This window comes from Anarrhichthys ocellatus, unplaced genomic scaffold (assembly GCF_004355925.1).
Source record: "Anarrhichthys ocellatus isolate YVR2014 unplaced genomic scaffold, GSC_Weel_1.0 scaffold1, whole genome shotgun sequence".
Classification (NCBI taxonomy): Eukaryota; Metazoa; Chordata; class Actinopteri; order Perciformes; family Anarhichadidae; genus Anarrhichthys; species Anarrhichthys ocellatus.
In genome coordinates, this window is record NW_022280031.1 from 18,920,072 (window position 1) to 18,937,729 (window position 17,658).

At 41.7% G+C, this 17,658-nt stretch overlaps 1 protein-coding gene across 1 annotated transcript in view; it reads right to left on the minus strand.

Moving 5' to 3' along the window:
- Positions 1-17,658, minus strand: part of LOC116381801 (metabotropic glutamate receptor 7-like) — a 168,490-nt gene that overhangs the window by 2,303 nt on the left and 148,529 nt on the right. Inside the window, exon 6 of the mRNA XM_031844256.1 lies at positions 6,889-7,089. Coding sequence (XP_031700116.1) covers positions 6,889-7,089 — 201 coding nt within the window. The remainder of the gene's footprint in view (positions 1-6,888; positions 7,090-17,658) is intronic.

The following is a 17,658-nucleotide window of genomic DNA, read 5'->3' on the forward strand; positions in this document are numbered from 1 at the left end:
CACACACACACACACACACACACACACACACACACACACACACACACCCGGATGGCAGTGAGCTACCCTGCTAAGTGCTGCTCTGATCAGCAGCAGTTTGGCGTTCACTGGTCAAGTTTACATCCAAATTTAGTTAATTTAATTTCAGAAAATGGTGAAAATAAAAGATGGCTGAATGCTTGTTTCCATCCACTCCTGTTGTCTGGATGTGAGTTCACTGGTCGCTGTAGATAAACAGCCGGTGGAGCTAAATCTCCAGTTAAGCTGTAGATTGAAAAATCAGCTCGCTAAAATATATAAGCCGTCTGCTATCGACACGCCGAGGCCGAGGCACCCTTTAGTGTCAGTATGAAAAGCACTGAGCTTTCAATTAACTCCAATGTAAAGCCACCTGTGTTTATATGATGCTCTGGGAAATTGGTGTGGTATACGATGGATGGATGGATGAATGGATAGATGGATGAATGGATAGATGGATAGATAGATGAAGAGAGAGATGGATGAATGGATAGATGGATAGATAGATGAAGAGAGAGATGGATGAATGGATAGATGGATAGATAGATGGAGAGAGAGATGGATGAATGGATAGATGGATAGATAGATGAAGAGAGAGATGGATGAATGGATAGATGGATAGATAGATGGAGAGAGAGACGGATGGATGGCTGAGTCGTTAATTGATCAATTTTAAGTCCACCACGCTCTTTTCCTAAACAGAGTTGTTAAGTTGACTCAACCTGAATTCCTGTGAATTTTGAATTCATTAATAAAGTATTATGATACATATTTTAGTATTAATGTGAGTTAAATAATGATTTAGATTATTTTTCATTGTTGTTGGTATCGTTACTATTATTATTATCATTATTAATCATTTTGTTATTATTGTTATCACAATCAAAGAACCAGATATTTTCGAACACAGCTCGTCATCTTTTATTCTGATTTGCTCTTCATCCAAGACTCCGACCGTGAGTCACGTAACACTGTCTATGAATGGATGAATGGGAATCTATGACTCTGTGAACAAAGTGGTTTAAAACACTGAACGAATGTAGATGAGCGAATACATCAGCCTCCCGTCAGGCCTGTAGCACAGTAAACACCCCCCCCCCCCCCACACACACACACATCTAGCTGACATTAAGGTTGTTTTTGGCACTTCCTCTCAGGACGGGTTGTCTCTCTGACCTCCCCGTCCTCCTCCTTCCTCTCTCTCTCTTTTATTATTCCTCTGTTGTTTCTACTCGGCGATGCTGCGAGGCCCCCTTGAAAGACACCGTGTTTATTTACTCTGGCTCGCCTTGCTTTAGGTGCGGGCCAGGACTCTCTTTCAAGTCTGTATTTAATTTAGGGTGAAAGGGAGGCAGATAGAGAGGGAAAGAGAAATGTGGTGAAAAGAGAAAGAGAGAGAGAGTAAAAGAAAGAAGGCTGACAGGCGGAGGAGAGGGGACAGATTGGGCTTCCTCTCTTCAAAATGAAATACAAAGAGAATTTTCCTCAGGTCAAAAATAACAGCTTCTGTTTTAATATACTTTTCTCTCAGTGACTGAAGTTTGAACCCTCCTCAGCAGCTTCAGCTCTTATTCTATTACATGTTGCTCTTTATTATTTTGCCACGCCTTCACTTCACCTTTAAATCATTCTTACATTTGTATTTCAAAACTATTGTACTTTTACTTCACAGATGTGTGCTGATACATGCTAAGACATGCATCTTACTCACATGCATGAAGCATTATTCATGTGTGAGAGCATGCATGCGTGCGTTAGTGCAGGCGTGTTCACAGGTGTTTGTTTGCGTGTTTGGTGGGATGGCTGCGTCATGCGTACTGAAGAATATGCATTAATGCAATCAGACTGCCATCCCAGAATGAACTATCTCTGTGAGCAAAGTGTTGACTCCTGTCCGCTTCCCGCTCAGCCACTCAAATGTCCAATTGATTCGTTTCCATTGCACTTTGACGCACTTTGTGTTCATCGATGCACCGACTTCCAGAGCAACCTGCTGAGCCACAGCCGTCCTATCAAAACTATCGTCAAGCATCAACAAAAGACAACATCAACAAAAAAAGCACCAAACTTGTTATCTATGAAGTGTGCAGCAAACTCTCAGTGACATGAAGGAGAATGTGTCAGATTCAGATTCACCAAAGTCACAGAAAAATACAAACTAACTAACCGATTGGAAGGATCAGCATCTCCCCTGTTCTGCAAGGTTAAAAATGTGCTTTTGTCAACGGAGTCTGGTGGCTTTAAAGAGAGCGTAGATGGATATATCGGAACGAGACATTTATTCACTCAGTCTGTTTCTGCTTTAGTGTCCACAAAAACTGTGACACCTCAGACAGGAAGCAGTTCTTTATGCACAAATTGAAAATGTGCATCCAAACAGGTGCATGAAATTTAAAGATCTCAATGATTTAAATTCAAAGGTCATTGATGTCAGACAGAAGCAGCTCCTCATTTCCAGCCGCCATACGTCTATTCTTCCGGTGGCTACAACAGATTTCATCACAAGCTTTAAAGGACATATAAACGGGGAGAAGAGGAACGTTCTTATTATTACAATTCACAGAGAAGGTACAACCTGTTCTCAAACCCGATCTCTTGTTCCTCCTCGCTAATTTAAAGAGACTACCTCAGCGTTATTGAACAGATCCAACCATTGATCTTCATCCAGTCTTCTGATGTAAAAGCACATCCAATATTCAAAACTTTCAAACCGGATGCCACTTATCCAGGGCCGGAGATTGGAAGCAATTGTAGAAGAGGAGCACTTATGCTGCGTCGCAGGTCTATATGTAAAGTCAAAACAGCAAACTGCTTTCTATTCGGCTGAGCATGAAGATGAGGAGCTACATGTATGTAGCAGCAACGTGGCTGTGTCTACTTATCTAAAGTGGAAAGCAGTAATGGAACATGTGTGGATACAGTACATGCTTCTACATGTGACGTTCATGTGGAGTCAGGAAATAAGAAGCTGCTTTCATATTAAGCTTTTAAGCCTTTTTTTGTGTCTCTTGTGCCGAACAGATTATGTCAGGAAACCTTTGAGAAAAGACACTTCGACACAAAAGGCAAATCGTGATGTCATCGAGCTACCCGTCACGCTCATAGGAAGGTCCGTGTTTTGTTTTTACAAAGATGTATTGCTCCATAAGTGAGATATTGATGTTTACAGATGCTTTCAATGATTTCCACAGACTGCAGAATCTTTCATGAGGAAAGAGTGAAAAACTGCCCGAAATTCAGTTTTTGAGATAAAATTGTAAAATTTACCACAATACATCGACTATCGCATCCAAGGAGGAGGAGGAGGAGAACAGCTCAAAGAAGAAAAGGAGGAAGAAGAAGGAGGTGGAGGAGAAAGAAAAGGAGGAGAAGAAGATTGTCATGAAGAAGAGTCTCATAAGAGCTTATTCTCTCTCATCTTCTGTCGTTGAGGCTCAGTCTGGTTCGGTTTAATGAAAAGCGTGACCGCTTCTCATCCGCCCTCTTTGTGTCAAACACAGCAGGTTGATTGACAGCTGGGTTCTCAAAGAGATCGACTCTCATTCTGAAAGAGGAGCAGACTATTTAAAGGGACGGTCTATCTGGTGTCTGCCGTTGAGTAGCTCCATCCTTGATTCCCGCCATGACCAGACAACTGCCTCAGATCAATACTCGGGTTAATAGCTACCACGGGCAACACACAGACCTCTTGATATTAAATGTATTTGGTTTCTCAGTTGATATTTGGCTCATGTTTGCTTCAATACAGAAAAAAAACCAAAAGGAAGAAAGCTTCGGTCTCTTGTGGAAGATGGAGAGTTTTATTTGTTGTATGAATCTTTTTCTTTCTTTATCAATTTCTTAATTGATTCAGATCTGAGTGAAAGGAGATATGCTCTATTTAAAAAGAAAGTCATCCAGGAGCAGCTCTGCAGAGATGCTGGGGACCGATTCCTTCTGTGGTTCTTCTGCGTGTAATTATTTGGACTCCAGTAAACGGTGAGTGAGCAGTTCAACTGCCACTTTCATTCTAAATTAGCACGCTGGCACCTTTGCTAATTAGCTGATAGAAGTATCTCTCTGGAGGGGCGGATTTCTGCGACTCTGTCTCGTGCATCACAACTATAAAACCATGCAAATGATAGTCTGAATAGTAATGCAGGTAAAACATGCAAATAGCTCAAAGTGGAAATGTAATATTTACAAAAAGGGGCTAAATAGTTCAACACTAAGTGTATATTATATTAGCTATTACTACTTATTACTACGGAGGGTTTGAAGGGCCCAAACTAAATACAACTAAAAGTCATTATGTCCTTTCATTTTAAATGAGACGTTTCATTTGTGATTGATTGAAGAAGGCGTCTTCCTCCAGCAGCATGGGTCATGAAGCTGCACTCTTCTGTCTCCGTGTCAGTGTTGTATTAATGTGTACATTGGTGAAGCCCGTTAGAAGTTCTACGAAGATATTAAGGTTTTAAATGTTGCAAAGATTAAACACGTTGTACCAACTAGCCACTGTTGTGTAATGTTAAAGTGTTGTGGGGGGGGTCACGAGGAGGGTTAAAAAAGACATGAGGAACTTACTACTTATTACAGCTTGAAACATGAGGTCCAGCCTCCCTCACCACCGTTCTGCACAGTCCCGTTGGTTCAAGCAGCAGACGTGAAGGTTTGGTGAAGGTGTGTCTATTGTTACAGCAATCTTTCCCTCATCCGAACTAAAGTACTGCGAGTGTCTTAACACAACCATAAAAAGTCTAATCATGCTTTAGCTGCAACAGCTTGCAATACGTGTTAAATCTCATCTCTTAATTACGCTGATGAAAGACATAATCCAGACAGCATTATGCTCCCTTCACAATGTATTAGGCTACACAAATGATAAGTACCGTCACTCGCACGAAACATCCACCCTTCAGCTCGAGGCTGCCGGACTAGAAACAATAACATCACAATGCAAAATACTCGTATAATAACTGCATTTCATTTGCATCTTGGCCGGAGAATGAAACGTCTTCGAAGGCCGACTGCTCGCTCGTTAAGGAGCTCGGTCCTTTATTACGGGACATTTGAACAGAGGAGCAGGTTGATGGAGTTCCTCGGGCGGTTTATGTTCCAAAACAGTGAAGTGAATGGAAAGTATGTTTGGAAAGAGAACATCGTACCACCTGGCACACTCAGCCAGCGACTTAATGACCGACTTCAGAGAGCAGTCATTGTGTGCGATGGGCCAATAAAAGTCTTAATGATTGCTCCTTTAAGACCAAAGCTGTACATCATCTCACTTTACAGCACCTGTTCACAAACACACTTTCAAAAGAGGTTCCTTCACTGCTCAGTTGATTCTGTGTATCTTCAGTCAGCATTGCCTCCTCATGGTGAATCAGATTAATGCACTGCACAGTTCATACATATTTTAATAACATTATTGAAATTAACATTGTTTAAAGGGGAGTTGTTTTTAGGAATGGTGTTTAAACTAACATTGTTTAGAGTGTTGTTTTTGCTGTCCGGGGACAGAGGAAGTCATATGCTGTGCAGATTGTAAAGCCCTCTCAGGCCAAAAGATTTTTAATTGTCTTTACGGCTCTAGCCGCCCTCTCACTCTTCGGTGAATTATTCTCATAATATAACTGATAAAATACGTTTACAAATGAGCCTCCATGTTGGAACGGTTTGAAATTCGCGAGCAGACAGCCCACGACTAAAAGCATCGGTCTAGTCGGGTGCCTAATGACTGGTGACACGCCCATCAAGAGCCATTGTGGACACGTATCAATATAGATTATTCAATGATTGAACTGATCAGGGATCAGATAAAACGCTACAGTAGTTTCTGTACAATCGTATGTGTTGAAATCACTGGAGCGGCTTTAATGAGACAGATACCGACGGCTTGAAGCTCCTGTTATCACAGTCACAGACCCTGGAGGTTATTTACAGAGTACAAGAGGAGCAAAGATTACACAATGTGTCCTGGAGAGAACAGATTACACCTCTTCTACATGAATGACTCTCAGAGCTCCTCTCTCACAGACCGCTTCAATCTGTCTGCAATGTTTATCGGATGCATTTAAACTGCGCTTTTATAAATACAGAAGAATTAATTCATGTATTATCAGTCAGTAAAAGTAGCAATACCACAGCGAAGGAAATACTCAGTTACAAGTTCTACATTAAACAGTTTACCTGGGTACAAATACAAAAGTCTGAGCATCCTAATCTACTGCACCAGAGTATTGGATTATTATCACTGACAGATGAAAGTGTATATCACTAATGTTTAACCACCTTCTACATGGCCTCAGTCTATAATTTATTCATTAACTATATTTTTAATTAATAATCTGAGTCTGCAACATAACTAAAGCTTTCAAATAAGAGTGCAGTAGAAAGTACGATATTTAGCAGAAGTACGCGTCTAAATTAAACTACAATACTTGAGCGTGTATCTATAAACTATAAGCTGTGAGGTGGAGATGGGACTCTTCTTCTGCACTTCAACATAAGACGTTCAGGTGAGTGTCTAAAAAAACCAATGCAGGATTTTCAGTACAAGACACGAGTTGCATTGTGAGATCAAACAGTAACAACACATTAGAAAAAGAGAACAGAACTCCACACATGGCACGACGGAGAGCAGGGTTATGATGGAAAGATAAAAGCCCTTAAGACCGTCATACGGAGGCAATTTTACGAGACAATCAAGACACTTATAACCAGGAGTTTTTTTTACGATCAGCGTCAATTGGCTACTTTGGTAGATTTAGAATTGATTCCATCCGAAGCTGCTCTCGTCCTAAAGATTCACTGGCGTATCTCGGCCTTGGAGGACATATAAGTGCACTTTACGTCCTGCAGAAGGACAGGACCATCCGTCCCGCTCACCGTTGAAGCTGACGCTGCGGATGTACTTGAGTAGTTTCTTCCCTCCAGCCAGGTCCATCTCGGGGCAGATGCCGGAGTTCTCCGGACACAGGTCCCTCTGCATGTTGTGGAGGGCGTGGGCCATGGCGTATACGGCGTCGATCACGAACTGGACCTTACCCTCCTGCTCGTACTTGGAGTCGATGCTGATGCGCTCCTGACCTGAGAGAGACAGACGGAGACGACAGACAACGTAAGTGACCATCACATTGAAACACAATGGCAACCGTTTAATCCATGTTCCTCTCTGGATGAATTGCAATAACTTTTGCTTCATGACCAAATACGTCTAACTCCCATCAGCTCCAGCGGTACTTTGTACCCAACTACACATTCATTATAAGCAGGTTTTGACGTGAAGCTACAAACTGGATTGTTTCTGTAGGAAAATGAAGAAAATGTTCTGAAGTAATTATTTTCATTGTGTAATAATCTGCTGATTACATTCTTTGGTTTGTAAGAAATAGTGAAAATAGAGAAAATGTCGTCACAATTACCCAGAATACCTTTCACAAAGTTTGTTTAGTCCAACCAACACTCCAAACCTCGACATCTTCACTAACATTGTAAAAAGGAAAAGAAGTATAAATCTGGATCCATGAAACTTCTTTACATGAAACACAACCTCAAAAATAAGTTTCTAATTCATTTCCTCATCCGTAGATGTGAGTAGCCGAGTGGAGTCACCAAACAGTACGTGTTGGTGTTTCTTTCTGTTCTCTAGTTGAGTGTAAATGTTGCACACTCAGCTCATTTTACAGATAACAGCCGAGCGTTTCATTTTGTCGAATGGCTGACTCGCAGCATTAACGTTAATGAGCTACAGCTGATAGCATCAGTCAGCTAAAAGTGAGGAGACTTTGTCGTGCATATGAACCCGACTTCAAACAAAAACAGATTCTCTGTTTCTTACAAAAGTAAAAGACCTTAAACAGCCTTCCTGTTCACGCTGGACAAACTGTTTCAAATACTAAATCATACAAAGACATTTTATTGGAACGGACCACACGTCATGATCGATGGGAACCACTGGTTCAGCCTTTAGCAATGTATTTTATTTTGAAATCTTATCAAACTGTACTATCTTAATGCTGATTGTAGTGCTGGGCAGTCTGGTGAAACCGGTTCCTATATATTAAAAGCTCTTCTATGTGAGTGCTGTCCTCCCGAGAGCTTGTCTCAGCAGGGGAGACGAGCGAGTCCAAAGTGACGCGCTCCCAAACAGCAGCAGCTTCCATGTGGAGTCCGATAACAGGATTATGATGTCTGCTGTGTCAGTGTGACAATAAAAAGGGAGGAAATTCTTCTTTTATGAACTGCTGGCTGGACATGTGGTCCGTGCTGATATGATGGAGGGGCGCTCGCTGTTATAGGTTGTTTCAAATATCAGATATGTTTTGTTTAAACGGAAGTAATCAGTAATTGATTTGTTTCACCTCCTGCTGACTGTAGAAGTCAAACCTTCTAAAAGGAAAGAAGAACGTTTTCTCCAACACGAGGTAACAGCGTTTAATACGTCTCTTATGATGCTCTTTTCTTCTAGTCGAGACTCAATCATTCATCAGTTTCATGATTCAAACAAACTACATTTAAACAATGACAAATGCATTTTTTATGTCAAAAGAAATTGGCCAGCTAGCTTTGCTAATAGCCTCTTAACATTGCTAATAGCCTCTTAACATTGCTAACGGGCGGCGTACGTCCCTAACAACCTGAAGACTTCGCTATCAGCCTTCTGACAGCGCTAAAGGCCGGCTAACATCGCTAACAGAACTATCATCACCTCTTATTTCTTTCTCTCTCTTTTTGTGTTCACTTCCTCATTTTCAGTCGTTACTTAATAAATAGATTTTGCGTAGTCGACAGTGAGCAATGTGAACTTGCCCATGTGATTCCAACGTGTAACGGTTGATATATTGTATATACTGATTGTTTATTGGACCGGACCAACTAAAGAATGGGAGAAACAACAGAAGAATTAAAGAAATCAGGCAAATGGAAATAGAAAGGTTATTTCATGGCCTGCCAGTCCTGTCTGATCACTGCTTAAAGACGCCTGATTAAAGCAAGTACTCCTGATTTGGCGCCTCCAATACTAAAGCAGTAGCACAATGGTAAGAAATAGAAATCTTATAACAAGGATAAAAACTTCATCATCATGACAATATCTCCATTTGTGATCGAGCCCTTGATAATCTTTGCAAAAGATACGTAATAAAAATAAAAACAAAGAAGCTTCTGTGAGGATTAAGTTGCCTGATGGTGACGAGGAGAGAGATGCAATCACATTCAGACAATCACAGAGACAGTGGGGCGGATTGTAGCTCGGTGCATTTCCCTGCGACGCACAATCACTGAGTAATTGTTTTCATGGTGTTTTCATGAGACTGGTGGAAACGTTATGCAGACAAACAACTAAAGCAGTTTAAAAGGCAGCAGCTGCAGGGCCTCGGCTTTCAGAAGAAGTTTGGGTTCTTAAATAAAAGAAATAACAAAAAAGACTTTGAAGGACTTTGATATTTTGTTATTTTACAGTTTCTGCTGCAGGAATGAGTCACAAAAACCCAGAAAAGACTTTTTCTTTTTATGCCTGAGATCAGAAAATTTAAAGTAAGACGGATATTTGTACCACATAACAGTACAAATAATAATATTAATAAATGATTGCGCAGATACTGTAGGTGTGAAAGACACCAGTACTTTGCTTGATTACTTAAACAAGAAAGAAGTTACAAGATAATCCGACACATCTCCAACGGACTAATCAACAGAGCAGGCACCTGTAGAATCATTCATGCTGAGAATGAAGAGAATGAAGAAGACGAGGCAACGAGCAGCTGCATGCTTCTTTGTGTGACTACACGGTGGCGTGCAGGTGAGCAGCAGCAGCATCGCAGCAAATATATGAGTTCATTATGATTATGCGTGCGTGTGAAAGAGCAGCAGGTACTGCCGGGATTTCTTGATCCACCCCATTAACTTCCTTGTGTGTCTCTGCCCCTTTTTTTTTTTTTTTCCAATTGTCATTTGCTGTCATGCTCTTCATCGCTCCCTCTCTCCTCTCATGCAATCTCTCTCCATTGTGTCTCCTCCTCTTTCTCTCTCTTCAACACTTTTCTCTCCTACAGACGCACAGACGCACAGACGCACCGGCTTTCTATCATTAAACTAAATAAACATTCAGTTCAACCAGCTTTAAGTTATTTACATTATTAGCAGTTTCCACAAACAATCACTGAACCTGCAGATTTTTACTTTGAGGGTTTGGAAGCAGATTTATCAATGTCAATTAAAAATGTCACCCAATTATGATGTGATATGTAATGTATATGTTTAATAACTTATAATAAGAACAATATTTATAATAATAATAATGACATTTGCACTGATGATAATAATATCAACAATAAATAACATAATTCTCTTCAGCTTGTAATAGTCAGTGTCACACTGGACTGTGTGGAGCCAACAATGATGAGTCTCCACTGTGTGCGTCAGGATGAAGAAATTCATTAATAATGTAATCAAATTAAATATTAAAAAACACAATTACTTCTGAAACGCTCAAGGTGAATTGTGTAACACGTTCCCTCCTACACTCACGCAGACATCTTCGTCTTAGAGAGCTGAGCTCAACTATGAGTGGGACGTGTTTGTTTTATCATCAGCTGACATCGGGAACCTGGATCTTCTCTCCACAAAGAGTCAACAATTATATAAAAAGATATATTTCTTTAAGAAATCTCAAACACATTTTTATCAAAAATTCCTTGAGAAGTTTGGTCCCCCTCAGCTGCTTCCATACGCCATTCATAAGAGTTTCATGAATGCCAATCTGAAGGTCTTAAAGGGGAACTGCAGTATTTTCATCCATCCCTATTTCCCCATGTGTTCGTGTCTTACTGACTAATCGGGACGACAGATTTTGAGGTCGGTCCAGTATTGACTGACAGCGCTGCAGAAGACAGCTGCTCACAAGCTGCAATATAATCATATCGGAGCAATTTGTTACTGTCAATTTACGTTATAACATTATAGAAAGAGTCTCGCTCACTAAGAAGTCTCATTCTGGAATTTCATGAGGTGACATGTTGCTGGAATAAAAGCGAGGGCCAGTCGGGCAGAGTTTGTTGTGTTGGAGTACAGGAAGCAGCGAGTGTTCAATGTCATGGCTGGATGTTTAGATGACTTCAACAATGTGGTCTTTGACTCCAGGACTAGCAAGTTAACGACACACGTGATTAGCAGCTCACAATATTAGCCAGCTAACAACTAATGTGACGAGCTAGTTAACGACTCACGTGACTAGCTAGTTAACTAGCTAGTCACGTGAGTTGTTAACGACTCACGTGACTAGCGAGTTATCGATTCACGTGACTAGCTAGTTAACGAATCACATGACTAGTGAGTTATTGATTCACGTGACTAGTGAGTTAATGTCTCACGTGACTAGTGAGTTAACGTCTCACGTGACTAGTGAGTTAACGTCTCACGTGACTAGCGAGTTAACGACTCACGTGACTAGCGAGTTAACGACTCACGTGACTAGCGAGTTAACGACTCACGTGACTAGCGAGTTATCGACTCACGTGACTAGCTAGTTAACGACTCACGTGACTAGCTAGTTAACGACTCACGTGACTAGTGAGTTATCGATTCACGTGACTAGTGAGTTAATGTCTCTCGTGACTAGCGACTCTCGTGACTGGCGACTCTCGTGACTAGCGAGTTAACGATTCACGTGACTAGTGAGTTAACGACTCACGTGACTAGCTAGTTAACGACTCACGTGACTAGTGAGTTATCAATTCACGTGACTAGTGTCTCTCGTGACTGGCGACTCTCGTGACTAGTGAGTTAATATCTCTCGTGACTAGCGACTCTCGTGACTGGAGACTCACGTGACAAGTGAGAATAACAAAATGAGTCACGTGACCAACGACTTGACAAAATGAGTTAACGTTGACTTTTAGTTTCACACGGAACAACGACAGCATTCTCCTCGGTGAAAGTCCTGTTTTTGTTCTGATGACATAACAAGTGTTTCATTTTTACCAATTTACTTAAGATTTCATTGAGCTTTATTCTCCTTACAAAATGAATCAAAACAGTGACAACGAGGAACATCGTGAGTTGATAATTATGAAATATGAAACTTCTAATATCATTGAAATCTCCATTTTAATTGTATTTGTTTATTGGTTTTCTTCACCCATGAACTTGTCTCCTGTAAGCTGAGGACACATTTGGGAGAATGCATCTTTAAGTTTTGTTGTTTTAAAAAAATAAAGAATTGATCATTATGCGAGGGTGTGCATGCAGACAAATATGTTGTGTTGTTCAGAGCCTCGGCCTCAGCTGGGATCTCATTAACTGACACTGTCAGCTATGCAGCTCCCGTATCACTGAATATATTTCTAGAACAATCACATATGAGCTGAATTATGTATGTAGCCACCCTCTCTCTCTCCTCTACACAAACAAATCCCAGTTTAACCTTTGCTCGCTCATAAACACAGAGAGGAGACGTCGTTTCCTCCAGAATATTCAGAGTCCTCCGAGAAATTACATTTTCAGGGATAAATGTCCGGAGTCAAGAATGTCACACTTGAGATATAACCGGCTTCCATCCTTCCAAAACCGATATTTGGTCTGACCAAACTATATTTTACTCATATTTTAAGACAACAAATGCTTCCTGACCTGTGAACATGTGAAACACACCAAATGATTCGATCTCACCCACTCCTGAACGGAGACAAAAGTTCAAAGCAAACAGATGAACGCCAAAAACTCTGCTCTCAGACTCTAGGTCTGCGTGAGCGTCACCAAACATCACTACATCAGTATTAATCAGAATACCTAACTGAGGCTTACATTTCATTAATTTTTGTTTGCTGAATAATTGTGACAGACAGTTGAAATCGTTCAAGTTCATCGGTGCTGCAAACTGCATTTCACTCTCATGCATTGTTGGTTATTTATATATTAACGGCTTTATATCCCCTCTAGATGTGTGCAGGCAGTGAATCCATGTAAATCAAGGCTGCACGATACCTACCGGCCTCCCTGTTATTGTCTTCTATTGCAAAATGTTTCCGCACCGATTTGTTGTTATCAGAACAGTTATTATGAGCAGCAATGAGAAGGCCATTCATGTGTTGTATGTTGTCTTCTGCAGAAGCAAATAAACCATCTTTTGGGTCGTGCCCTACCCGCATCTGTTACATAAGATCAGAGAAAGCTCCAATTATCCAGGATTAATCTCAGTCCACAGACACCATTCATTCCCTCAGCTGGTGATGGTGTATTTTTGTTTAAAGGGATCGTGATCCAACAAAAACACAGCAACCAAAATGCAGAAAAATCTCAGTCTATTTCTGAAGTGCACAAAATCCCACGAGACCTTTCTGAAATGCCGAAAAAAACCACTTTGCATCAATCATCGTTCATTGCTCAAAGGTTTAGCTGAAAAGCAAGAACCTGTAAACAAAACAGCGCTGTACCGTAGTTTGTACCTCATCGGCTGTACCTTCTGTCTCTGTGCTGATTCAGCAGACTGTGTAGTTTGTGACTGTAAGACAGATACCTGCATCACATGTACATCTGCCCTGTTTCTCTCTCTCTGTCTGTCACAGTTCCAGGATTCGCTCTGAAATGAAGCACCTTCTTCAGAACCCCGGAACGTTACTGCATCATTGCACGGCTCGTGTTCCGCTCCCAACAATGGCAGCATTGTGTTTAGAGAGTGGAGTCTGTTCACCTGAGCAGCGGAGACACGCACGGCGCTGCCATGGATATAGACACGTGAAGGCTGGTTTAAATGGAATGAGGTCAAGTTTGAATGCAGCAGAAGAAGAAGAAACACGCAGTGGAACAAATGAACTGCAGCTCAGAGCGTCGTTCTTTTTCTTTCTTCCTCCAGGTGCAGGTGAGACGCGTTCTTCAAAGCAGACTCACCAGCTTGTGTGTGATTGGTGCGAGTGTTTGGAAGGAGAATACTGCCGCTTCTTTTGTAGTTAAGGGAGGATTGTGGCAAGACATCAAATATAGCATGGTCAGCACACCTAAGCTTCACACTATGACACTCTGGGATCCTCTAGTCAGTCTGTCTGTTTTGGACGTTTCAATATAAGTTTTTATACATGAAGCGTGTCTTTTCAAAATTAACTTCTATCTTCACAGGAAGTGCATGACTAGTGACTTACACACGGGAGTCACGTGACTAGTGACACTAAAAACTGATTAACAACTCAGGAGACTAACGACACTAAGGAGTCACATGACTAACGAGACTACCAGGTGACTAAGTACACTAACGACTCTCTTGACTAATGACTCTAATGTATAGCGAGTGACAGACGACTCTCAACTTTCGTGAAATTCGAGACCAACGACCCTAACGACTGACGTAAGGACTTAAGTGACAAACAGTTACTTCTACTTTGAAACGGGACACGAACAGCGGTCTCCTGGGTGAAAGTCCTGTTTGTTTGACCCATCTAGACATGAATATATTAGTATTTGAGAGCCGTGGGCAACGTATTCTAATGACGTAGGAAGGGGAGCCAAATCTGAAGATTTCACAACCCTTTCCTGAACCCAACAGAGTTGTTTTGTTGCCTAAACCTTCCTAAACTGTTTCCTGTGAAGACGCAAGTTTGTTTTGAAAAGACTTTATCTTAAGATGTACGAACCTTTGTATGAGGATACAGTGGATTCAAAGTTACAATCATAACTACATTACATAATTCCATATAAGGAAAGGAAATGTGAGGATAAAATCCACATTCTGAGCATTAAACCTTTTTCTCCTCATTTATTTATCTGAATTCTAAGCTTGATTTAAAGGTTGAGCCGCAGTAACCAGAGCGGCAGACATAATTCATTATTGTTATGCATGAAATAGGGATGATAATAACCTGCTCACAGTAATAGAATAAGGCATTTCAATATCCACAGTGAAGTCAGAGAGTGGTGGATAAAAGGAATCAGAAAGAAATATCATCAAAAAGATAACCTGCCTGAAACCAAGTCAGGATTCCTGTTTCATTCTTCTGAATAAACCCGGATGAGTGCTTTCATCGTGAAACATATTGAAGGAGCATTTACATTCAATTCAACATCACTCAAAACCTTCACCTCCATCAAACAGGTTGGAATGGGAATGGCCTCGGGGGGGGGGGGAGCACGGGATGAGCAGCAAACAACATGAAAAAAATAAAGAAATGAATCAGAAGGCAGAGCCGGATCGGTGTGTGTGGTGTTTGTTGTGGGATGTTATTTATTATTTGTCTTTTGGTGTTAAGTCTCTTACATAAATGATGAGAGGAGTTAAAATGGAAGAGGCAGCTTTGGCGGAGGATGAGTGAAACACAGAAGGAGACATGCTATCAATAAACGCTCCCCAGTAATCCCGTCACAGGCAGAGGGAGCAGCGGAGCTAGCCAGGCCGCTAATAGCACGACGCCAGGAGCCCGTTAGCGCCACAGACCCCCGATCCAACACGGAGCTCCAGCTGACTCATTCCAACACTGAATGGTATTATCGTGCTCATGTATCTGTACTCATCCCGAGCCTCCTCCTGCGATTCCTTCATCTTTACAAGGTTCAAGTCAACTCTTATCTTGAAGAACAGACATTTTGAAGAGATACACATTTGATGAATCACAATCACTTTGTTTTATTGGAAACATTTACACATGTTAAATAGTATATATGAGACCAAATGACTGGATTTAGGGGGAGCTAAACTCTCATTCTCTTAATTTCCTCTCATCAGTAAAACAAACGTATGCTAGCCTTTCATATTAGATTCAATGTTACGAGTAATACGAACATTCAGGCTCCCTCATGTGGCTCAAAGATGTACTGCAGATATAAATAAATCTGCAGAGACAAATTTAGAACCAGTGATATGTTGACATAAGTCATCCGCTGCCACTGAAACGAAGGTTATTATATCAAATACTTCCACTTTTCAGCTAGATAGTATGAGGGGTCTTATACGAAAACGTCAAGCTGATTCCATGCATCACTGCTTGCGTTTTAGTTTGAATGAAGTGCATTTTGCGATGCCTGTATTGTTTTGGACGATGTGTTCTGCTAACAGCTAACAGAACTACCAGCACACTCACTGCTCAGTACATCGCCGCCACTCAGCCGCTGCCAGCCGTCAGACAGGTTGGTGCATTTATGTTTTCCGCTAGATAGTAAGACGTGTCTTGTACGAAGACTTCAAGCTGACTGCTTGCATATGTCACTGCTTGTATTTGGGTTTGAATGAAGAGCGTCTTACAATGCCTTACGGTCCGTTACTGTCTAGACGAGGTTATTCAACTGTGGGTTGTATTCAGTACATCCCAGAATACTGCAGTTGTCGTTGCAGACACACCTGGCGGAGATCTGCACCCTACTGAGTGCACCTTCCTACTTAGATAACATCATTCTGCTGTGCACAGCCAACGACGCCTGTTTGTTCTGAGTGCAAATAAAATCAAACTAATACTGCTGACTGACAAACCAGAAAATGAACAACTCCGTTCTGAAGACACAATATCCAGGATGTACTATAAATATCCAGCTTAGACATTCAGTGTGCTGTGACACCAGAAGCAGATGTTCTTACCCATTTAACAACTGGCTCGCTTTGCTCCCAGCGCTCAGTTGTTATCCTTAATAACAGCCACGCCATCTGCTGAAGAGAATGACTCCTCCTGACCGGTGAGCGCCGTGTGCCGTGACATTGTTAGAAGCTGTTTTAGCAAAAGTGTGAGGGGAGCCGGCTGTTCTCAGCTCAGCGATCGACGGGCTGCGCACACTGACAGCACCAATAATTACTCCGGGTATCTGCTGCCATGTGGCTGCAGCTCTGAGCAGACACTGATCGGAGACTTCCTATCTCTTGTTAGGAGGCCTCCGGAGGCCCGCCGACACTATACTCTAACCCCTCTCTATTTCCTTGCCTGAAGCAAAGGGACCCGGAACTTTATGTTATCTTATAAACAGGAGTCTCTCAGTCCCTCTCTCCTCTCTGTGACCTGCTCATATCTGTCTCCCACTCTCCATCACACACACACACACACTAAACAGGACGCCCATCGGACCCCACTGGCATCACTTTATCTTGGCTCCAGCCTACAAAGGCACCGCGAGCACAATGTTATCCTGGCAGCTTGCTGCTGCCCCCAGCTACGGCTCTGTGTGAACTGTCCTCGCCCACTGACTGCAGGCTATTAGGCCTTTCCCCCCTGTAACCTCAGACGGGTCCTCTGCCTCCGGTTCTGCTCTTGTCCCCTCTGCTCACCTGCATGATTTCGTCATCAATACTTACATCTGCTTACAGCTACATCATAGGCTGTTATAAACCATGTATTACATGTCTGTATATCGTTATAAATGCTGAATAAGGGGATTAAAGTGAAGTGTTGCCGTGGTGTATCGCATAATTTACAAATCAGACTGGATTTCACGAATAATATATTTAAATAGATTACTCTTTGAGGTCTTTAATCCCTGAAAGTTGACGCAATAAACACAAAGCATGAAGCATAAAATATCATCCTATTGGCAAATATAATTACTCCACATTTTCAAATGGATACCACTGCAGCAATTAAGCAGCACAGAGCTACGGAGTGCGACTAACGGTTCACTGTAAATTAGCCACCTCCTCTAAACAAACCCGACGCCAGTGTCCTAATGCTGCACCATGTGGCAGCTTTATTACGG